At 48.8% G+C, this 24,630-nt stretch overlaps 1 protein-coding gene across 4 annotated transcripts; it reads right to left on the bottom strand.

Annotated features, from left to right (window-relative positions):
• Positions 1–1,952: 1,952 nt before the first annotated feature.
• Positions 1,953–24,280, bottom strand: atxn2l.S (ataxin 2-like S homeolog). 4 transcript variants are annotated; one of them, XR_005964803.1, is made up of 24 exons: positions 23,632–24,280; positions 15,985–16,018; positions 13,887–13,943; positions 12,995–13,066; positions 12,548–12,698; positions 12,091–12,215; positions 11,272–11,363; positions 10,696–10,896; positions 10,233–10,408; positions 10,005–10,109; positions 9,776–9,925; positions 9,537–9,629; positions 9,382–9,446; positions 8,484–8,728; positions 8,339–8,408; positions 8,115–8,261; positions 7,851–7,920; positions 7,423–7,601; positions 3,988–4,117; positions 3,797–3,909; positions 2,964–3,173; positions 2,709–2,877; positions 2,511–2,634; positions 1,953–2,391 (listed from the first exon to the last, which is right to left on the bottom strand). XR_005964803.1 is itself a non-coding variant. In XM_041579207.1 (23 exons), exons 1-23 carry the CDS (start codon positions 23,766–23,768, stop codon positions 2,585–2,587), a joined length of 2,838 nt encoding a protein of 945 aa, XP_041435141.1. In that variant the 5' UTR covers positions 23,769–24,280; the 3' UTR covers positions 1,953–2,584. The 4 variants fall into 4 exon arrangements, 2 of the variants coding, with proteins under 2 accessions (XP_041435141.1, XP_041435140.1); XR_005964804.1 differs by having other exon boundaries at positions 1,953–2,377; positions 2,514–2,634; XM_041579207.1 differs by having other exon boundaries at positions 1,953–2,634; positions 9,776–9,922.
• Between the last annotated feature and the right edge of the window lie 350 nt (positions 24,281–24,630).

The following is a 24,630-nucleotide window of genomic DNA, read 5'->3' as shown; positions in this document are numbered from 1 at the left end:
TCTGAGCTGAATGCTGAGGATCAATTACAAACTCACTGAACAGTTATGTCCCATGTGGCCCCCCTTATAGTCACTGACTAACTCAGAGTTAGAGAGCTGAAAAGCAGGAAGTAGTGTTCTGGCTATTATGTTACACATCCACTCACTCCAGCCTTTATACATTACATTTTTGCCTAAATAACTATATTAGAAACATTGTTTATTTTGCACAGTCTATTTATTTACCCAGTTTTTATTTAATATTTTCACACTGATCGATTCTCTAGGTCTAAAAGTAAATGATGTAGGGTTTCTTTTCATGGCAGCCTCCAAGAAAGCTTTATTTTCTGGTTAAAAAGAAGTCCCTTCTATAAGCGATATCTCGCCTTGACCAATTGTGTTGGCGGGAGGCTATTTTTGCTAAAACGGATGATGCAAAAGAGAAGCGACTTTTCACAAAGTTCTGCTCGTTCTATTTTAGGGTTGTTGACCCCAACAAAACAGAGATCCCATTTTCAGAACGCTAAAGATGTAAATTGTCAATGGTTTTTTCAACCTATATCATCATTTAGAAGAGACATAACTATTCAGGAATAATCGTTTCCATTTTTTTGTTCTTTTCCATGATTTTTATATCCACTGAGCTAAATAGCTTTAACTTTTTATACTAGTGGTTTTATACAGATATTAAATGGCAAATTGTATTGATTTTATTTTTTGAGTGGTCAGTGGGATTAGGATCCCAATTAGAAATATTAGATTTTTACTTTAAACCAAACAAATCAAATTGATAGAGAACATTTGCAGCTTAGGAAATAAACTGCAGACAATAGATCAGCCTGTTCTTTTGATTTTCAATCTGGTGTCATTCAATTGTTCCAAAGTTTTTGCCTGTTTAATGAAAATATCAAAATTTTCAGAAAACAAAACAAAAAAAAAGGGAGCAGAAGCCCAATTGACTGTATACGGGGTGCCAAGTAACACAATGGAGCCTGGGAGGCCACGAGTCCCACTAACAATTGTGAATCAAGGCAGTTGCGCAGCTCCAATAACTGCCACTTTGGGCAGCTCTGCCGTCACATGACCAAACATGGAGTGATCCGTAAGGGCAGCTCCGCACACCCATGAAGATGAGGTACCTGGAAAAAAAGGAGGGAAAAGAAATGTCCTTCAACCTCCAAAGCAGGAATAAGAACTGAGGGCAGAGTCAGCCCATAGTTACCAGAGGTGGGTGTAAGAGACTTGTCGTTTCCTGCGTTCCGCTCCCCAAGATGGCGGCACCCGGTCTCCTCACGTGGCACGCTTTGGCGCAGAAGTGTCAGATGTGCACAGCGCTGTGACACCAGCATCAAAATAGTCGCCAGCGTTGGAACGGACGCCATCATCACGCCCATTTTGGCGTCAAAAGAGGCCTCGACATTGGAAACATTGGCCAAATATAGGTTCTTCGTATCCAGTTCCTGGGTGTGACTTATTGTAATTCTTGTTGGATTCCTGTTTGACTTTGGCCTGTTTTTGGATATTGAACTTGCTGCCTGGATTGACCCTTTTTGCCTGGACTTTGACTACTCTCTCTATTAACCCTTTAGATACCGCAAACTCTATTGAACTATTTGCTTCCTCCTTGGTCCGCATTTCCAACCGCGCCTTCGGGCCCTTACAGGGGGCGCAGCTTCAATTCTTCTGTCCTGTCTCCAGTGGTGAAGGAAAACCCTAATCTCTGCACTAACAGGAGGTGCCCCCCTATACTTCAGCCTCGTGTTGATGATTGACCATCTAGTGACTGGGCTCCTGAGCCAATAAGGCAGTGACTCGGGGGTGGCACAAGGGAAGACATTGGGGAATTGAACCTTCATTTCCCTGCACAGATCTACACTCTTTTCCAGTAGCACCTCCATCTGTTTGCCATTTTAGTTCCCCTTTAAATGGGCCCCTGCTCTCAAGTACAGAAAACACTAAAGGGGAGGCTCTAGTTTAAAACTTTGTTTTTTATTTTGTAAGGTTTTTAAACTTTTTTTGTACTTTTTCAATGTTTTTTATTCAATAAAAAGTAAAAGTAGTCCACTCATTTCAAGTTAACGGGGGGAGGGGGGGAAAGAGATGTGGGAAGGGGAAGCCAAACTGCTTGGATTTGCCCAATTGGATTTATAAATAAAAAATAAAATCTTGTTTTTTTATTCCAGTCTTGGGTTAGATAAACGACGGGGGTGCACCCCTATTCGCAGACTAAAGAATAAGGTTGTCCATGTGATGGGACACAAAGAGCCTCCAGCTGTAGGATCCACACCTGGGAAACTCCGCTGCTCCTGGCGCCTCTCTTGCTGGGCTCTGACTCATGCTGCCTGTAGGAGCCCCTCAAACTGTCGCCTCAGGGTCCCCGACTCTGCAGTTTCCCCGACTCTGCAGTTTCCCCGACTCTGCAGTTTCCCCGACTCTGCAGTTTCCCCGACTCTGCAGTTTCCCCGACTCTGCAGTTTCCCCGACTCTGCAGTTTCCCCGACTCTGCAGTTTCCCCGACTCTGCAGTTTCCCGGATGGTGTGGACAGAAAGGGCTGGAGGCAGGATTCACGGTGGGTTCATGACTTGGAAGGGGCTGATTGACAGCTCAGTTGCCGGGGGGGTGGAATGGAAGTTGTTGGGGCGGATGGGACTGAACTGTAAAACAGGAGAAGTGGTTGAAATAAAATCTGCACAATATCTAACACAATAGACTGGAGGGAGAAACTCACCTTGATGATGTCCTATATAGGTGTATTGGGAGGGGCTGGATGTCTGTTGAATGGCAGCTTGTGGGGGTCCCCCGTGGCTCTGAGGAGGGTGAAGCAGCATGACCTGCGCAGGGTGGGGAGGATGGGGGGCTCCTGGATGAGCCCCACTAATTCCAGTCTGTACATGTGCCTGGAAGAGAACCAATGGGAAGCAGTTAGAGTGAAGACTGTGAGGCCGGTAGTGCGAGGGTTAAGTACAGTGGGGGAGGGGGGTACCTGTGCAACATGAGACATATTGGTGTAGCTGTGCTGGAGCTGCTGGTGGGCATGGATGGCATACACAGCCTGTTGTGGGTAACTGCTCTGGGGTGACTGAGCACTGGGGCCGGGGGTCAGAGAGGGTGGGGTCGCCGTCAGGGTGGCTGTGTGGTAAAGGTTCTGTTGAGGCTGCCCGCTGCTCATGTGGGGGGGCTGGCCCGTCTGGTGCTGCACAAATGAGAAGAAATCCAATTAGTTTTCCTACTGTGTCGCTGAATTCTCTGCTCACAGGTCTCTATAATGTTACTGACCTCCCTCCCACAACGGCTTCTCAATACTATTCCTTCCTCTTCACCTACTCGCCAGTCCTACACATGGAAGCCAATAGCACTTCCTGCTCACTCACTCCACCCCTCCCAGGGAAAAGAGCCTATAGGCTGCTCTGCATGCATCACTTCCTGCTCACTCGCTCCGCTCTCACTTCCTGCTCACTCTCACTTCCTGCTCACTCGCTCCACTCTCCCTTCCTGCTCACTCGCTCCGCTTTCACTTCCTGCTCACTCGCTCCGCTCTCACTTCCTGCTCACTCTCACTTCCTGCTCACTCGCTCCACTCTCCCTTCCTGCTCACTCGCTCCGCTTTCACTTCCTGCTCACTCGCTCCGCTTTCACTTCCTGCTCACTCGCTCCGCTCTCACTTCCTGCTCACTCGCTCCGCTCTCACTTCCTGCTCGCTGCACCTCGCCGAGGGAAGGAAGTCTATAGGCTGCTCTGCATGCATCAGTTTTTGTTCAGGTAGTTGCACATGAAGGAACAGGGAAGTGTGTGCAGGTTACGGTGTGTTGGACTCACCTGTACAGGGCTGGGGTTGGCATGCTGTGGCTGCTGCTGGCTCTGAGTAGGGGTACTGGCAGGCTGGGGGTGTAGCTGAGCTGCATGATGGGAGTAGGACTGGTGAACAGCGGCTGCAAGGAAAGCTCAGGTTAATATTAATGTATCAGGGGAGTCGGACAAAGTGAAGGGGGGAAAAAGAGTGGTCTCACCATATAGGGTCTGGGGTGTCTGTTGTTCTGGAGGGGGGTACTGATGATTGGACGATGATACCAAGGCCTGGGGGTGGTTTCCAGATGTGATCATGCGTGGGTTACTCTGCAGCATGGGGGCAAACATCGGCTGAAAGGAAGAACAGAGAACTAGCCATTGGCACATCCGGATACTGCAGGAACTAGAACCCGTCATTAACCAGATGCATCAATCTAATGTTCTGCCAATAGACTGGGCACTAGTAGAACCCGTCATTACCAGATGCATCAATCTAATGTTCTGCCAATAGACTGGGCACTAGTAGAACCCGTCATTAACCAGATGCATCAATCTAATGTTCTAATGGAACTGTAGTCCACATCCGATTCCATTACAAGAAACAGAGGGCAGCCCCAAGAACATGGACACACCCTTCCACTTCAGCAAAACCTCCTCAATTAGAGGAATTATTCGACTGGATTAAATCTGCAATTCAATCCTCCATCAGTCAAAATTTGGGTAAAGCTCCTAAAGTAGATTCAGCGGTGGCTCGACTGTCTAAAAACACATCACTACCAGCAGAGTAGGCAGCTTTCAGGGAACCAGAGGACAAAAAGATGGAAGTCTCTCTGAGAGGGGGGGGGGGTACACACACGCTACAGCAATTCTGAGACGGGCAGTGGCATCTGCCAGTTTGGCACATACAGTATACTCAGACCATACAATAGGTCATGGAGTTCCCAGGGATGCCCCTTTCGAAATCCCACAATCAAGTGGAGAAGCCAAAAAGGGCAGATCGGCCTGGTCCAATCAAACAAGACAGGCCAGAAAGCCAGGCCCCCCAAAATCCAACTCGGCCTGACTCCCATGTGCAGGAAGGGTAGCCGGTCATATTCAAATTTTATTTCCAATTTTCCAGAACCAAATACAAGACGATTGGGTATTATCATCAACGAAAGATACAGAATTCCATCACTACACTTTTTCCCCCTACAGATCTCTCAAAATCCACTCAAATCTCTTAGTTGGAAGAAGGATGACACTTTCAGACAAGTGCTAAATTTGAAATTCCGGAACCCTTTTGTGTCCAAAGGTTCCTCATGGAATCAATTCGGTCAATGTTAATGTCAAGGACGCGCGGGTCAAACATGACGAGGGTGAACCTTCAAGGCGCATACTTGCACGTACCCATCAGGAAGGAATCCCAATAGTGTCTAAGGTTCACAATTCTAGACAAATATCAATTCAGAGCACTTCTGTTTGGCCTCTGCATGGCGCCCAGAGTATTCACAAAAATACTCAGCCCCCTCAATCACTCTAGGGATCTCAATGACTCCATATCTAGACGACCTACTCATCGGATCTCCATCATACAAACAAAATCAGAAGGACACCCAGGCCTGTGTCGCAACACAAACAATACGGATGGATTGTAAACCGCAAGAAGTCACTCCAACACATTGAATCCAGAGCATGGTACTCTGAATTGATCGAGATGTCGGCAGCTCCACTGTGGCAACTGCCCCTCCAACCAGACTTTCTGACCCAGGGACCAATCAGACACTACAACTTGCCAAGGCTGCATTTAACGGCCTGGCTATTGAAGCCAAACTGTGGCGCGCCAAGGGTTTTTCAAAAAGAGCCACTGACATTCTGAAGACGCCCAGGAAAACATCCACAACAAAGGTCTACCATAGGACATGGAGAACATTCATCATTGGTGGAGCGAGTCCACAAATGTACCATGGCGGCAAGCGACAATACAAACGATTGTTGAATTCCTCACACAAGGTTTCCACTTAGGACTGTCCTTAGCCACCGTGAAAGGACAGATTTTAGCCCATTCTCTGCTACTCCAACATCAGTGGGTGAGAGAGCCAGATCTAATGTAATCTGTGCAGGGAGCAGGCAAGGTCAGACCACCATACACCACCCAACACCTCTCTGGGACCTTACCATGGTACTGAATGTCCTACTAGGGCCCCCCTTTGAGCCTTTAGCGTCCTGTGAACTCCAGTTCGTTACCTGTAAGGTGCCTTTCCTCTTAGCAATTACATCTGCAAACAGGTATCGGACATGGCAGCCTTATCACACAAACAGCCCTGACGCTTTCAGAACAATTCCATAATACACGCCCAAAGTGGTATCAGCATTTCAAATATATGAGGAAATTAATCTTCCTTCCCCGTGTCCTTCTAATGTCAAAGAAAAGGCCCTACACAAACTGGATGTGGTCAGGGCAATGAGATCGTACCCACTGGAAGACCGACGCATTCTTAGCCACGTGTGGCATCAATAAGGGATCTCATAAAGGAAAAAGGCACACAGGACTAATAATTGCAAGCCAAAATGCCTTGCGTGTTTAATGCAGAGTCATCTTCAGAATCTGTGACTATTTCCTTTAGGGGGTGTGAGAGCCGACTTCCGTGCAGATCAATAAGGGGTCACCTGCATCCAAACGCACAATAGTCAGATGGCTAGTAGAGCCAATAAGTTGTGCTTATGACTTAGTAAGAAAGCCAGACCGTTCCAAGTCAGGGCACATTCCAGCAGAGCACGGAGTACCTCTTGGGCGCTGCATCATTTAACTAGTCCTGAAGCTGTAGTGAGGCAGCAGTAACTAATCTGAACCCAACCGTAGATGCTGGACAGCTTTAATATGTCCCCCATAGTGGTCTGCACTGAAAGGAAGGGCCGGTCTAGAGAAACGAGGATTCTTTTACTTACCGGAAAATCCTTTTCTAGAAGGTCAGTGCAGTAAGTTCCACCCTTTATAGTTCAGTTCAAAAGTTGAATGTAGTTCTATGTTATAAGTTATGAATCTCTTGTCGCCCCTTTTCCATTCCCCTTCTCTATTCTCCCTCCATTCCCCTTCTCTATTCTCCCTCCATTCCCCTTCTCTATTCTCCCTCCATTCCCCTTCTCTATTCTCCCTCCATTCCCCTTCTCTATTCTCCCTCCATTCCCCTTCTCTATTCTCCCTCCATTCCCCTTCTCTATTCTCCCTCCATTCCCCTTCTCTATTCTCCCTCCATTCCCCTTCTCTATTCTCCCTCCATTCCCCTTCTCTATTCTCCCTCCATTCCCCTTCTCCATTCCCCTCCTAACTGAGCTGACATACACAAGCTGAGGGGAACAGGAGCAGCAAGGTGCTTATATGAAGTGGGTGGAGCCAAGATTCTTTTTTTTCTTCTGTCCCGCCTCCGGAGGTGGATACTTAACCCCGTGGCCGTCTAGAAAAGGATTTTCCGGTAAGTAAAAAAATCATTTTTTTCCCAGGGGCTACTTAACCAACTCACATTGCTCTAAACACAGGGGCCCTGACTTCTCAGTCTGATACTCATGCCCCAGTGCCCCCTAATAACCACAAGGATATAAGATGCGTCAGTCTCTGAAAGGTCTGAATATTGTCACAAGATAAAGGGGAAATAAGCAGAGGGCGGAGCCCCACATACCTGGGAGGGGTAATGGGCCATGGGCTGCATCATGGTTGGTTGCCCAGGAAACTGCTGGGGGCTATAAGAGATATAGGGGGAGTACGGTGTAGCCGCCACTAAAGGGGGCCCCGCAGCAGCTGCCGCCTGCATGATGGGAGGAGCCGAGTTGGGCTGGTCTGAGCGCTGGGGGAGGGAACCTGCAAGACAAGGGGAAATGTAATTAATTTAGTAATTGAGAGAATGTGAATTCATAAACCCACCCCCTTTTGTACCCCGTTATTCATTTAGCAGCAATTGGGCTCAATGTGATTTTCAATCTCAATGACTTTACGGGTATGGACTATTACACATGGACTACACAGGGTTAATTAGAGAGGATATGGGCCCTCCCCTAGAATAAAGGATATTCCTGCCAGTACAGGCTCCTCCCCCTACTATACCATTACCTTTAGGCCTGTATTTGCCCTGCTGGCCGGGCACAGAGCTGGACATGGGGTACGGGTACATCTGAGGAGCCTAAAACACAGAGGAGACAGAGTTCATCGTTTGGAAGGTTCTAAAGCACAAAACAGGGCAGAAGCAGAAATGAAAGTACAGTCTGATCATCTCTTGAGTCACAGTTTGGGGGACCCAAAAGCATTTTCTCCTCAGACCCATTAATATTACAAGTGTCCCCCTCCATGTTGAACCCTAAGTCAGCCCCTGCTCACCTGCACAGCGGAGCTCATGTGTATATTTGGGATGTACGAGATGTACGGCCCATACATTCCAGTCTGACCGGCACTCAGCATTGGGATGGTGGCAGTAGAAGAATGGTTTCGGGGCCCGGGTGATGTTGGGGTGCTTGTGGCTTTGTTCTGCAATAAAGATGGCGGCCCCGTTACAGCACAAGCCACAGCAGAATGGCACGAGTAGTGACAACACCAGTACTTACCACTGACAGAAGAGGCTTGGAAGGGTTAAACTCTTTAGCATTGGGGTTCAGAGTGGATTTCTTGACTTGACTGTAGGACAGACAGACAGACATTAGTAATGAGCACTCACACTAGGGACGTCCCTTACACATCACAGACACTTACTCGCACACTGCCTGCCCCTCCTTCTCCTCTGACTCCGCCTTCCCTGGGGGGCTGCCACTGTCCTCCTGACGCTCGGCTACCTCACAACTTCTCTCCTCCTTCATCTCTTCCACCAACTCTGGGACTTTCTGGATGTCCAGTGGTTCAGCTCCTTCACAGGCCGTCGGCTCAGGGACTTTACATTCCAAGGACTGGCGCGGGGGCAACGATTCAGAGACGGGGTCTGGGCCCGAACTAGGCTGTAGCTGCAACAAAGCATTCACACAAGGGCCCCTCATTACAATACATCAAGGGCCACTAATTAGAATACATAAGGGCCACACAAGAGCCCCTGATTAGAATACATAAGGGCCACACAAGGGCCCCTCGTTAGAATACACCAAGGGCCACACAAGGGCCCCTGATTAGAATACACCAAGGGCCACACAAGGGCCCCTCGTTAGAATACATAAGGGCCACACAAGGGCCCCTCGTTAGAATACACCAAGGGCCACACAAGGGCCCCTGATTAGAATACACCAAGGGCCACACAGGGGCCCCCATTAGAATACATAAGGGCCACACAAGGGCCCCTGATTAGAATACATAAGGGCCACACAAGGGCCCCTGATTAGAATACATAAGGGCCACACAAGGGCCCCTGATTAGAATACATAAGGGCCACACAAGGGCCCCTGATTAGAATACATAAGGGCCACACAAGGGCCCCTGATTAGAATACATAAGGGCCACACAAGGGCCCCTGATTAGAATACATAAGGGCCACACAAGGGCCCCTCATTAGAATACATAAGGGCCACACAAGGGCCCCTGATTAGAATACATAAGGGCCACACAAGGGCCCCTCATTAGAATACATAAGGGCCACACAAGGGCCCCTCATTAGAATAGATCTTACCCGGAACTCGGCGCCAAACTTGCGCAGCTCATCGAGCTGGTTCCTCTTGTGATCAGTGTGCAGCACTGTGTGAGGAGAAGGAAAGAGTGTATAGAGATGGGTGAGGAAAGGGTGCAGGACAGTTTTGCAGCATACAGTAAAGCGCAGACACAAACCTTTACCGGGCTGCTTGGGCACTTGGCAGGGGGTGAGTTGCTCTGGGGTGCGGCTCTGCTCTTTCACTGCAGCGGGGGGTGCAATGTCCTTGCCTACAACAAACATTATATACGTATGTATAAGTGAGACCCCCAAACAAGCTGCAGTGTTAGGGTCCCATGCATTTACTTGCAGCAGCAGCAGCGCATGTACATAATGCATCGCACAGCTTCATATAAACTCACCCCCAATCACTTACCTTCCCCTGGCATTATGGGGGTGCTGCTGTTTGGAGAGGAAGGTTTAGGGGCCACAGAGGGGTCTGGAATGGAGGTTCCTAATGAAGAGTCTGCGCAGCTCAGCGACGATCCAGACTTGGGGGACAGCGGGGGGTAAGCGCGGGGGGCTGCTGTAAAACAATTATACATGGAGTGAAATGAAGTAACAAATAACAGGACTTCGCTATTAATGGGCCCCCCCATACTGACCAGAGGAGGGAGAGGTGGGCACTTCCATGGGGCGACTGGATGGGGAGGACACAGTCTTGGTGCAACGAATGGGGCGCTGAGCTTTGGGGGACATGCGAGAAGGACCTGAAGCAAAACAATTTCATATCAACAGTGCCCCCTAAATAACTGCCAGCGACCCCCCGTTTGTCCCATACATGTGCCCCCTAGTGACAGTACAGTCCCCCCAATGCCCTCATTAAATCTCACCTCCATTCATTCCTCTCTGCTCCGGGCTACAACTGCTTTCTGGGTAATGCTGGGGGGCCCCCCGGACAGGCATTGAGCTCATCACTTGTCTCCCCCCTCGGCTGGAGCTGCTCCTAATGCCCCCCCCTCGTGCACCTTCTCGCACCCGCTGGGGTAGTGGGATGTACTTTCCATCACTGGGGACAAGAAAATGGTCGTTACATTCAGTACAAACATACACAAGCCAGCGGCTTACTCTTTACTACTGCACTGGGGTAACCAGACAGTAATACCCCCCCGGGCAGCCAGTAATACCCCCCCCCCCGGGCAGCCAGTAATACCCCCAGGCAGTGTTCAGTAGGAAACAAAGATGAAATAGTTCTGCTCCACATGCACAAGAGAGCAGTAAAGCAAGCCCAGCTAGAATGTGAATATACAGAGCCCAACAGAACAGAAAGAAAAGCGGAGCCCACCCATTACTCACCGATTGGCAAGACTAGGGGAGTCCCGGTCAGAGTTTGGCCTCTGCACTGAGCTGTGCTTTTCCTCCTCTGTCCTGCACTCGTCGTTCTCAATGGAGATGCGGGCACGATACTGGGGGCTGGATTCTATCTCTCGTGCCAACTGAGTAGCCCGAGCTTCCCGCTGCCTGAACTCCTCCGTGTTGTCTTTCTCCAGTGGAACCCTGAAGGTCATAAGAAGGCACAGCAACTGAAATATGTGTAAAGATGCGCCAAAATGTGCCACCAACTGCTCTACATCTTATCTGAGCCAAGAGGTGCCACCGACATCTTATCTGAGCCAAGAGGTGCCACCGACATCTTATCTGAGCCAAGAGGTGGCACCTACATTTTATCTGAGCCAAGAGGTGCCTCCGACATCTTATCTGAGCCAAGAGGTGCCACCTACATTTTATCTGAGCCAAGAGGTGCCAATGCTTCCTACTACTTTGCACCACATGAATGGGAGAAGACCGTGGCAGAGATGAGTAGTAATAGGTACCCCGTTGGGGTTTACTAGTTTCCCAAGGCTTGGGGAGTAAACTGGAAGGAGAACTCACGTGTAGGAGGAGAGGCTGCTGTCATACGTTGTTTTAACTCCGTAGTTATCCTCATTAAACTTGAACATGTCATTAGGGTCCCAACCATTGGACTGAAAAAGAAAAGAATATCACAGAGGGGAAGTGGTGGAGAGGGTGCGGGTCAGTAGCAGAGACAATAATAAGAATGGCAATTAGATACAGTCATTGGGCTCATGGTACAGTAGCCATTCCAGCCACATGTTGCACATTTTCAGCTTGAAATCCTTCACTTAAAATGGGTTGTTCACCTTTAAAAGAACTGTTAGTATGAAGTAATGAGAGGGACATTCTGAAACAATTGTTAATTGATTTTCTTTTTTTCTTGTGGTTTTTGAGTTATTTAGCTTTTTATTCAGCAGCTCTCCAGTTTGCAATTTCAGTAGTCAGGTTGCTAGGGTCCCAATCCCCTAGCAACCATGCATTGATTTAAATAAGAGACTGGAATATGAATAGGAGAGGCCTGAATAGAAAGAGGAGAAATAAAAAGTAGCAATAACAATATATTTGTAGCCTTCCAGAGTGTGCTTTTCTTTTAGATGGGGTCAGTGACCCCCATTTGAAAGCTGGAAAGACTCAGAGGAAGAAGGCAAATAATTAAAAAAATAAATAGTGACGGGCAAGTGAGCCGTTGCATTGGTCAGTCTATAAGATAATAAAAGTGATAATAACGTTTAGTTGCAGGGGTTTCTCCAGCAGTGGAGCAGAGGGCCTTAAAGTGCCGCCCACAATGCAGCCAATCAGTGGTACTGGTGGGTGTTACCATTATCCCCCAGACCAATCAGAAGAGCAGAACGTTACCATATCTGAATCCAGGTCATAGTCGTCGTTGCCTCCCTCCCCTCCATCCCAGCGCAGGAGAATCTTATCTTTGTGCTCCCCGTTCAACTTGGAACTCGTGGCAATCGCTGAATCAGTGAATTTATCTGCAGAGACAAAGGGAAATAACCAAAATGATCCCCATGAGCTCCTGTACCCTCATCTGTGTCTGCAGGACCAATGGGAGACGGACAGGCAGCAAGGGAGGAGCTTGTTATTAACACTCTACTGCAAATAGACTAAAGGGGAGGGGCTTGTTATTAACACTCTGCAAATAGATGAAAGGGGAGGAGCTTGTTATAAACACTCTGCAAATAGATGAAAGGGGAGGGGCTTGTTATTAACACTGTGAAAACAGACTAAAGAGGAGGAGCTTGGCGCAGAAATTACAAGAACATGCAGATGGGAAGGCACTAGCACAAACCATAGGGATTCTCACCTTTCGTAGCATAATTAAAATCAACATTTCGGAAGCGGACCACAGCCACGTCTGAAGGCTTGAAGATCATTGTATCTACAATATCCTCTCGTTTTGGCCCCACAACTTGCTCACTGGTTTTCTTGTGTACGGCATCAACTGCCAATTCAAACTACAAGCAGAGAGATCTCACGTGAGTGACAGCAGCGATGCCCAATGGCTCTCAAGTGGGAGGCACCACAGATGGGGCTGAAGGTAGAGGGTCGAAGGTGATAGTGAAGAGAGTGGGGAGGAGGAGGCCAATAAAGGGTGGGGGGAGGCAGACAAGAGGGGGGTGCCCTGGGAGGAGCAGGCACATCACATAGAGACTGAAGGCAAGAAGAGAGTACATATGGACGGCACAGCTGATAATAGGACTGGCCACTTCAAGTGAGTAGGAGATAACACAGACCCTATCATTACACTTACCTTTGAGCTCAAGGTTTTAAAGATCCCCTCATAAACACTGCCATTTCTCACCCTCACATCACACGTGGAGCCCTTTAAGAAAAACATCATTGGAACATCAGCTGCAAACACAGGCTTAGGGGAGAGGGGCAGGTATTAGGGGAGAGGGGCAGTTATTAGAGGAGAGGGGCAGTAATTAGGGGAGAGGGGCAGTAATTAGGGGAGAGGGGCAGTTATTAGGGGAGAGGGGCAGTTATTAGAGGAGAGGGGCAGTAATTAGGGGAGAGGGGAGAGGGGCAGTTATTAGGGGAGAGGGGCAGTTATTAGGGAGAGGGGCAGTTATTAGAGGAGAGGGGCAGTAATTAGGGGAGAGGGGAGAGGGGCAGTAATTAGGGGGGAGGGGCAGTAATTAGGGGGGAGGGGCAGTAATTAGAGGAGAGGGGCAGTAATTAGGGGAGAGGGGCAAGTAATTGGGGGGAGGGGCAGTTATTAGGGGAGAGGGGCAGTTATTAGGGGAGAGGGGCAGTTATTAGGGGAGAGGGGCAGTTATTAGGGGAGAGAGGCAGTTATTTAGGGGAGAGGGGCAGTTATTAGGGAGAGGGGCAGTTATTAGGGGAGAGGGGCAGTTATTAGGGGAGAGGGGCAGTTATTAGGGGAGAGGGGCAGTTATTAGGGGAGAGGGCAGTTATTAGGGGAGAGAGGCAGTTATTAGGGGAGAGAGGCAGTTATTAGGGGAGAGGGGCAGTTATTAGGGGAGAGGGGCAGTTATTAGGGGAGAGGGGCAGTTATTAGGGGAGAGGGGCAGTTATTAGGGGAGAGGGGCAGTTATTAGGGGAGAGGGGCAGTTATTAGGGGCAGTGACACAGGGGAGGAGGGATAGGGTAACAATATGGTAATGCCGAGGAAATCTCACCACGACGGCAGTCAGGAAGTGCAACATTCGGGAATTGTTATAAACCCCTTCAAACACCTGAAAGAGAAGAACAATGAGAGACACATGTAACAGAGGCCCCCCAGTCCCAACCTTAGGAAGGAACAAGGGAGACCCACAGGCCAGGTAACAGGTGACTCACACACATACACAGTAAGTGGCCAGTGTGGCTTGTGCCAACGTTACTGCCTGGGAAGCCACCACTAAACCTGTTTTCTGGATTGGTGCAATGGTACCTGTGCCCTTTATCTTCCCCATACATAAGACTAGAATAATAATAATAACTAGAGAGGTACATTTCCTGAAGAAAATGTGAGTGGTGCTTGCCGTGGCAAAACTCAGGCCCAAATCTGATTGGCTGTTGTTGCCCCGCCCCTTTTTTTCCTAATTGTGAACCACAGTCACTCAGTGACTAACATACCAAAGTTTGGGAATGCTGTCATTTAATGTGTAAAAATGGCAGCATTTCTATTTTTTTCTAGTGAAAATCAATGAATGAAATTTGATTGGTTGTTGGTGGCTCCGCCCACTTTTTCTAAACTTGAAGTGGAATCCCCCAGAGACCACATTTGTGATATTCAAGGTCCCTGACATCAATACTGAGAGAATGGCAGCCTTCTTAATTTTTCCCATTAAAACCAATCAAAGAAATCTGATTGGTTGGTTTTGGCTCCACCCACTTTTCTTAATTTTAATCCCAGTCCCCCAGTGACCAACTGTGCCAACTTTGAGGAGGCTGCCATTAACCGTCTAAGAGCGGCAGCAGTTTAACATTTTCCTATTTAATTGAATGGCTGAAATTTGATTGGCTGTTGTAGACTCCGCCCACTTTTTGTAAATTTTGGCCACAGTCACCCAGTGACCCATGGTGCCAAGTTTGGGAGCTCTGGCTTTATTACTGTGAGAATTACAGCTGTTTACATTTTCTCATTGAAGTCAATAGGGAAAATCTGATTGGTTGTTTGCGGCTCCGCTCACTTTTTTGGGTCCCCAAAATAGGACAGAAAAGTCACAACACCCCATTCCCGAATAAGCTGAACGGTTTGACACCTCATTCATGGGTCTGCGACAAACTAATTATTCGATAAATTCCCCATTATAAGTCAATGGGGCAAATTTGGGGACCTCTCCTGCCCCGGGGGTAAAACTTATACCCTCGTGTGGGGTATCATCTGACACAGGTCGCAAACCTCTTCAAATGTGGTAAATTTAACGTTTCTACAAGATTCCCTCTCTGCGCTAGAATCCGTCAAAAGTTGGCCTCAATGTTAATCTATGGGACTTTTCGGGGTGGTTAATTGCCCCCGCAAGGGGCAATTAACCACCCACCCCTTAGAAAAGTCATACCACCCCATTCCCGATTAAGCCGCACGATTTGACACCTCATTCATGGGTCTAGGACAGGGGTGTCCAAACTTTTTGCAAAGAGGGCCAGATTTGGTGAGGTGAAAATGTGTGGGGGCCGACCATTCAGCCTGACATTCTTTGAACCATTAACATTAAATTACAGGAATCACATAGCCATAATATTTGGGCACATTAGTGAAATGATCTGCCACTTGGTCTATACTGCTGCCTGTGTGCTGAAGGTGTTAGCCATAGACATGTACTGGAACTTAGTGACGCCATACTTCTTTAATTCACTGTACTGGCACATCAGTACGTCTATTGACACCTTCAGCCCTAAAGAAGTATGTGAAAACAGCGCGTCTCTACGTGCCAGTAAGTGGCAGATCATTTCACTAATGTGCCTTAATATTACTGCTATGGGATTCCTGATCACTGTGCTGGGGGCCTCATTATTATAAATTTCATGATGGAGTCTGAGGGCGGTGTAAATTTGAAAAAGGGCCGCAATTGGCCCCCGGGCCGCACTTTGGACATGCCTGGTCTAGGACAAACGGTGCGGGACTAGTTACGCGCCAAACTTTCATACGGAAGAAGAATAAAAATAAGTTTGCAAGATAACAGTAGTGATGCTTTGCTTCGCAAGCACCACTAATAATAAATAATGACAGCAGCGCCATGAGAAGGAATGAGATCCCATAGAGACGTGTCCCTAATGCTGACCATCACTTACCGGGGGCTGAAGTCCTTTCACTATATTCCGTCCCCTGGAAGAGACAAAAGAAACATGAGTGGGACCTGGAAGGGCAACACCCCGGCACAATATAATAATAATAACACAACTGCAATATTTGGGCTAACGGCTTGTGATGTTCCTGCAGTGCAGCCATATAAATGGACGGCCAGGGGAGCAGCTGACTGCCCAATATTTGGATCTCTGTCACTTGAGTCTGCCCATTTTCAATTGGTCGAATTCAGGACCATGTGGGTCATATTGTGGGTTTCTGCGCTGGACTCTCTCTAGTCTTCAGTGCACAACAGTCCCATGCTCTGGGCAATAGCGCTACTCCCACAAGGCCTCACACCCAAATACTACACCCTGGCCTGTACGGAGGAGTCCAAAGCAAGGGCACTTGTAGCCGTAATGGAACATCCCCTTCTCATTCAAACCCAAATCCAATAACAATGGTTTGATTTCATTCAGGGAGGTGTTGGCTGCAAGTTGTTGAGGTGTGAGGGTCATCCAGTTGTGGTAACCCCCAGTTTATGTTGAGAACCAACCAATGACAGCGGGACACACCTTGGATTGGAGGTTGGTGGCTGTGGCACTGTTAGGGGCGCACATTGAATACCCAGCCAATCACACAAGAGGGGAAACTATTCCAAAGAAAGTCCAGTTTTGTCACTACTATGTACAACCATGAAGGTTTTGTTCATCCGGTAGCGAATCAGACAAACGGACACACACTGGGCTTTCCTGCCGGCAAATCTTGTCTCCACAACTGCCCACAGTTTCTCCCCAAAACATACAGACGCAAGGATTCCATTAACCCCAATGTCCCCCCCCCCAAATATACAGATGCAAGGATTCCATTAACCCCAATGTCCCCCCCCAAACATACAGACACACGGATTCCATTAACCCCAATGTCCCCCCAAACATACAGATGCAAGGATTCCATTAACCCCAATGTCCCCCCAAACATACAAATGCACGGCTTCCATTGACCCCCCTAAACATACAGACGCACGGCTTCCATTAACCCCAATGTTCCTCCACTGATCCCCCCAAATATACACGGTTTCCATTAAAGGACCAATAAAAGAAAATATATGACATGTATTTGTTAATAGGAAATGACAGAAGAATTCTTGGCAACAGAGCTGACAACACAAGAGTGGTTTCATGCTGGTCTGTTGCCACGACCTTCAGCCACGACTCACATGTGACCTGTGTAGCTGCTGCGTAACCTGTGCCCTATTCCTGATTGAGTGTCAGCCTGCTGGCGAGACAGGAGCAGATCTATAGCAAGTGCCCTAGTCTGATGCCAAGACTTGTACTGGTGCCATAGGAATCTTTATGGGGCAATAATGTGTGTGGGGAGGTGCCAGAGGGGCAATAATGTGTGTGGGGAGGTGTCTGGGAACAGTCCCCAGAGGGAAGTGCTACTTAATCCTCAGTAGCCCCAGATCTGTCACACATGTACCCCCAGTGGGCAGGTGCTACTATATATGAAGCAGTAGTGGGCCGGTGCCAAACGGGTCTTTATGAGCAGCGTATATAGGAAATTGGCACAGTGGGTACCATGGAATCTCAACGGCACAATTCCCTAATGGGCAGATGCCAACAGATCTAATAGCCCCCCGGGCAAGTGGCAGGAGACCTACACAGCAGAATCTCTAAAGTAGGACTACCCCCCCCCCAGGTAAGTGGGTGGGTAGATAAGAGATAAGATAAAGGCATTAGATGGGGAGACAGGTGAGTGGTTAGATAAGGGCACCTGTATGGGGATCTATAGACATTAGATGGGGAGACAGGTGAGTGGTTAGATAAGGGCACCTGTATGGGGATCTATAGACATTAGATGGGGAGACAGGTGAGTGGGTAGATAAGGGCAGATGTATGGGGATCTATAGACATTAGACAGGTGAGTGGGTAGATAAGGGCAGATGTATGGGGATCTATAGACATTAGATGGGGAGACAGGTGAGTGGGTAGATAAGGGCACCTGTATGGGGATCTATAGACATTAGATGAGGAGACATGTGAGTGGGTAGATAAGGGCAGATGTATGGGGATCTATAGACATTAGATGGGGAGACAGGTGAGTGGGTAGATAAGGGCAGATGTATGGGGGATCTATAGACATTAGATGAGGAGACAGGTGAGTGGGTAGATAAGGGCACCTGTATGGGGATCTATAGACATTAGATGGGGAGACAGGTGAGTGGGTAGATAAGGGCACCTGTATGGGGATCTATAGACATTAGATGGGGAGACAGGTGAGTGGGTAGATAAGGGCACCTGTATGGGGGATCTATAGACATTAGATAGGGAGACAGGTGAGTGGGTAGATAAGGGCACCTGTATGGGATCTATAGACATTTAGATGGGGAGACAGGCGAGTGGGTAGATAAGGGCACCTGTATGGGGGATCTATAGACATTAGATGGGGAGAACAGGTGAGTGAGTAGATAAGGGCACCTGTATGGGGATTATAAGACATTAGATGGGGAGACAGGTGAGTGGGTAGATAAGGGCAGATGTATGGGGGATCTATAGACATTAGATGGGGAGACAGGTGAGTGGGTAGATAAGGGCACCTGTATGGGGATCTATAGACATTAGATGGGGAGACAGGTGAGTGGGTAGATAAGGGCAGATGTATGGGGATGTATGGGGATCTATAGACATTAGATGGGAGACAGGTGAGTGGGTAGATAAGGGCACCTGTATGGGGATCTATAGACATTAGATGGGGAGACAGGTGAGTGGGTAGATAAGGGCACCTGTATGGGGGATCTATAGACATTAGATAGGGAGACAGGTGAGTGGGTAGATAAGGGCACCTGTATGGGGATCTATAGACATTAGATGGGGAGACATGTGAGTGGGTAGATAAGGGCAGATGTATGGGGATCTATAGACATTAGATGGGGAGACAGGTGAGTGGGTAGATAAGGGCACCTGTATGGGGATCTATAGACATTAGATGGGGAGACAGGTGAGTGGGTAGATAAGGGCACCTGTATGGGGGATCTATAGACATTAGATAGGGAGACAGGTGAGTGGGTAGATAAGGGCACCTGTATGGGGATCTATAGACATTAGATGGGGAGACAGGCGAGTGGGTAGATAAGGGCACCTGTATGGGGATCTATAGACATTAGATGGGAGACAGGTGAGTGGGTAGATAAGGGCAGATGTATGGGGATCTATAGACATTAGATGGGGAGGACAGGTGAGTGGGTAGATAAGGGCAGATGTATGGGGGATCTATAGACATTAGATGGGGAGACATGTGAGTGGGTAGATAAGGGCAGATGTATGGGGATCTATAGACATTAGATGAGGAGACAGGTGAGTGGGTAGATAAGGGCACCTGTATGGGGATCTATAGACATTAGATGGGGAGACAGGTGAGTGGGTAGATAAGGGCACCTGTATGGGGATCTATAGACATTAGATGGGGAGACAGGTGAGTGGGTAGATAAGGGCAGATGTATGGGGATCTATAGACATTAGATGGGAGACAGGTGAGTGGGTAGATAAGGGCACCTGTATGGGGATCTATAGACATTAGATGGGGAGACAGGTGAGTGGGTAGATAAGGGCACCTGTATGGGGGATCTATAGACATTAGATAGGGAGACAGGTGAGTGGGTAGATAAGGGCACCTGTATGGGGATCTATAGACATTAGATGGGGAGACAGGTGAGTGGGTAGATAAGGGCACCTGTATGGGGATCTATAGACATTAGATGGGGAGACAGGTGAGTGGGTAGATAAGGGCACCTGTATGGGATCTATAGACATTAGATGGGAGACAGTGAGTGGGTAGATAAGGGCACCTGTATGGGGATCTATAGACATTAGATGGGGAGACAGGCGATGGGTAGATAAGGCAAACCCGTATGGGAAACTATAGACATTAGATGGGGAGACAGGCGAGTGGGTAGATAAGGGCACCCGTATGGGATCTATAGACATTAGATGGGAGACAGGTGAGTGGGTAGATAAGGGCACCTGTATGGGGATCTATAGACATTAGATGGGAGACAGGTGAGTGGGTAGATAAGGGCACCTGTATGGGATCTATAGACATTAGATGGGGAGACAGGTGAGTGGGTAGATAAGGGCAACTGTATGGGATCTATAGACATTAGATGGAGACAGGTGAGTGGGTAGATAAGGGCACCTGTATGGGGATCTATAGACATTAGATGGGAGACAGGTGAGTGGGTAGATAAGGAGCACCTGTATGGGATCTATAGACATTAGATGGGAGACAGGTGAGTGGGTAGATAAGGGCAAACTGTATGGGGATCTATAGACATTAGATGGGAGGAACAGTGAGTGGGTAGATAAGGGCACCTGTATGGGACTATAGACATTAGATGGGAGACAGGTGAGTGGGTAGATAAGGGCACCTGTATGGGATCTATAGAACATTAGATAGGGAGACAGATGACTGGGTAGATAAGGGACCTGTATGGGATCTATTAGACATTAGATGGGAGACATGTGAGTGGGTAGATAAGGGCACCTGTATGGGGATCTATAGACATTAGATGGGGAGAGACAGGTGAGTGGGGAGATAAGGGGACCTGTTATGGGATCTATAGACATTAGAATGGGAGACAGGTGATGGAGATAAGCACCTGTATGGGGATCTATAGACATTAGATGGGGAGAACAGGTGAGTGGGTAGATAAGGGACCTGTATGGGATCTATAGACATTAGATGGGGAGACGGTGAGTGGGTAGATAAGGCAACCTGTATGGGGATCTATAGACATTAGATGGGAGACAGGTGAGTGGGTAGATAAGGGCAACCTTTTTATGGGATCTATAACATTAGATGGGGAGACAGGTGAGTGGGTAGATAAGGCCAGATGTATGGGGATTCCTTTTAGACATTAGATGGGGAAGACAGGTGAGTGGGTAGATAAGGCACCTGTATGGGATCTATAGACATTAGATGGGAGACAGTGCAGTGGGTAGATAAGGGCAGATGTATGGGGATCTATAGACAAATTAGATGGGGAGACAGGTGAGTGGGTAGATAAGGGCACCTGTATGGGGATCTATAGACATTAGATGGGAGACAGTTGAGTGGGTAGATAAGGCAGATGTATGGGGATCTATAGGACATTAGATGAGGAACAGGTGAGTGGTAGATAAGGCACCTGTATGGGATTCTATAGACATTAGATGAGGGGAGACAGGTGAGTGGGTAGATAAGGCATCCTGTATGGGGATCTATAACATTAGATAGGAGACAGGTGAGTGGGTAGATTAAAGGGCAACCTGGTATGGGATCTAGTAGACTTAGATTGGGGAGACAGTGAGTGGGTAGATAAGGGCAACCTGTATGCGGGATCTGATAGACATTAGATGGGAGACAGGTGAGTGGGTAGATAAGGGCACCTGTATGGGGATCTATAGACATTAGATGGGGAGACAGTGAGTGGGTAGATAAGGCACCTGTATGGGGATCTATAGACATTAGATAGGAGACAGGTGAGTGGGTAGATAAGGGCACTGTATGGGGATCTATAGACATTAGATGGAGACAGGTGAGTGGTAATAAGGGCACCTGTATGGGGATCTATAGACATTAGAATGGGGGGACAGGTGAGTGGGTAGATAAAGGCACCGTATGGGGATCTATAGACATTTAGATGGGGAGACAGGTGAGTGGGTAGATAAGGGCACCTGTATGGGGATCTATAGACATTAGATGGGGAGACAGGTGAGTGGGTAGATAAGGGCACCTGTATGGGGATCTATAGACTTAGATGGGGAGACAGGTGAGTGGGTAATAAGGGCACGTAGGGATCTATAGACATTAGATGGGAGACAGGTGAGTGGGTAGATAAGGGCACCTGTATGGGGATTATAGACATTAAGATGGGGAACAGGTGAGTGGTAGATAAGGGCACCTGTATGGGGATCTATAGACATTAGATGGGGAGACAGGTGAGTGGGTAGATAAGGGCACCTGTATGGGGGATCTATAGACATTAGATAGGGAGACAGGTGAGTGGGTAGATAAGGGCACCTGTATGGGGATCTATAGACATTAGATGGGGAGACATGTGAGTGGGTAGATAAGGGCAGATGTATGGGGATCTATAGACATTAGATGGGAGACAGGTGAGTGGGTAGATAAGGGCACCTGTATGGGGATCTATAGACATTAAAATGGGGAGACAGGTGAGTGGGTAGATAAGGGCACCTGTATGGGGATCTATAGACATTAGATAGGGAGACAGGTGAGTGGGTAAAATAAGGCACCTGTATGGGGATCTATAGACATTAGATGGGGAGACAGGCGAGTGGGTAGATAAGGGCACCTGTATGGGGATCTATAGACATTAGATGGGAGACAGGTGAGTGGGTAGATAAGGGCAGATGTATGGGGATCTATAGACATTAGATGGGAGACAGGTGAGTGGGTAGATAAGGGCAGATGTATGGGGATCTATAGACATTAGATGGGGAGACATGTGAGTGGGTAGATAAGGCAGATGTATGGGGATCTATAGACATTAGATGAGGAGACAGGTGAGTGGGTAGATAAGGGCACCTGTATGGGGATCTATAGACATTAGATTGGGAGAACAGGTGAGTGGGTAGATAAGGGCACCTGTATGGGGATCTATAGACATTAGATGGGGAGACAGGTGAGTGGGTAGATAAGGGCAGATGTATGGGGATCTATAGACATTAGATGGGAGACAGGTGAGTGGGTAGATAAGGGCACCTGTATGGGGATCTATAGACATTAGATGGGGAGACAGGTGAGTGGGTAGATAAGGCACCTGTATGGGGGATCTATAGACATTAGATAGGGAGACAGGTGAGTGGGTAGATAAGGGCACCTGTATGGGGATCTATAGACATTAGATGGGGAGACAGGTGAGTGGGTAGATAAGGGCACCTGTATGGGGATCTATAGACATTAGATGGGGAGACAGGTGAGTGGGTAGATAAGGGCACCTGTATGGGGATCTATAGACATTAGATGGGGAGACAGGTGAGTGGGTAGATAAGGGCACCTGTATGGGGATCTATAGACATTAGATGGGGAGACAGGTGAGTGGGTAGATAAGGGCACCTGTATGGGGATCTATAGACATTAGATGGGGAGACAGGCGAGTGGGTAGATAAGGGCACCTGTATGGGGATCTATAGACATTAGATGGGAGACAGGTGAGTGGGTAGATAAGGGCAGATGTATGGGGATCTATAGACATTAGATGGGGAGACAGGTGAGTGGGTAGATAAGGGCACCTGTATGGGGATCTATAGACATTAGATGGGAGACAGGTGAGTGGGTAGATAAGGGCACCTGTATGGGGATCTATAGACATTAGACACCTGTATGTATAAGGGATGGGGGAGGAGTAACAAAGCTGAATAGAGAGAGACAGTTCGAGTAATAAATAATAGAATTTGTGGCGAGGGGCGGGGACAAAGGGCTGGAGCCCCGGTGAGAGCAGAGAACAGACCCAGGGCCTGCAATGCCCACGTGACGAGGTGCCCCGCCCCATCCCCGGCAGTCTCGGGCTGTGATTGGCTGCGCGGCCAGTCAGTCACAAGTAGCTGCCGGTAAAGCGCACTCCTGTTCTCTCCCAGGGCCCAAGCGCTTACCTGCCGGCTCCGGGTCGGTCTTGGCTCCTGCTCCCGCCCGGTGGGAGGTTCCCGTTGGGGCTGCCGGGGGATCCTTGTTGCTGGGCCGGGGCCATGGCCGGTTTGCGGCTGGGAGGAGCCTGTTGCTGCTTCAGCATATTCCGCCGGGACTACGAGCAGCGCTCTGACACTAAATACGGGAAGCGATGGCTGAAGGGTCAGAATGAAGCGGCGCGCGCCTACCTCACTCCAACCACCGCCGTTGTGAGACACTGCGCGTGAGGCGGGCGGAGCTCCCGGCCACCAATACCGTACAGCGCTGCAGGAAGGAAGAACGACGGAAATCCAATCACAAGGGATGCTCATTCAGCCGCCCAATCAGGAGGAAGGTTGAGCGAACCCCCCGCCCGCGAATCTCACCAATGGGAGGCTGGTCTGGAGGCGGGACCACACTGACATGCACCAATAGGCGTGCAGTCCCTAGTGCGCGTACGTTAGAGAGGGGAAGGGGCGGGGTTGTGAGGTGGCTATTGCGGTGACCTCTCACACTTTGAGGACAAGGCCGCACTGACCGGAGGGAAGCCCTAATGTTCTGCCCGGTACCGTGGGTATGCCACGCCTCTCCCGACCCCCGACCAACTAGACACTGTGGCTCCCGTTCTCCCCAGCCCCGCCCACCGGCATATGCCTCCTTCCGCGCCACTCAAGCACAGTCTGGCCACTCCCACCCTGTATCCCTCCGCCCGCGCCACACAGACAGGGAGTGATGCGACACTGCAGTGGGCGGATCCTTCCGCACGCGGGAAATGGGGGAGGGTAACTTTGTCTGTGGGGGGCAATTCTGCATTTCGCTCCTCCACAGTTTTGTTTGGGGTCTCTGTCATCATTCTAATCTCTAGAACCTGTAGTACTCACACTCAGCGCTGCTCTATAGTCTGTCAGACACGGGGCTTGTTTGTGGGGATTCAGAGAAAGAAGAGATCAGGGAGGGACCCAGAGAGATTTGTGGGGAGTCAGAGA

The sequence above is a fragment of the Xenopus laevis genome, chromosome 9_10S (assembly GCF_017654675.1).
Source record: "Xenopus laevis strain J_2021 chromosome 9_10S, Xenopus_laevis_v10.1, whole genome shotgun sequence".
Classification (NCBI taxonomy): Eukaryota; Metazoa; Chordata; class Amphibia; order Anura; family Pipidae; genus Xenopus; species Xenopus laevis.
This window is presented reverse-complemented; position numbering and strand designations above follow the sequence as displayed.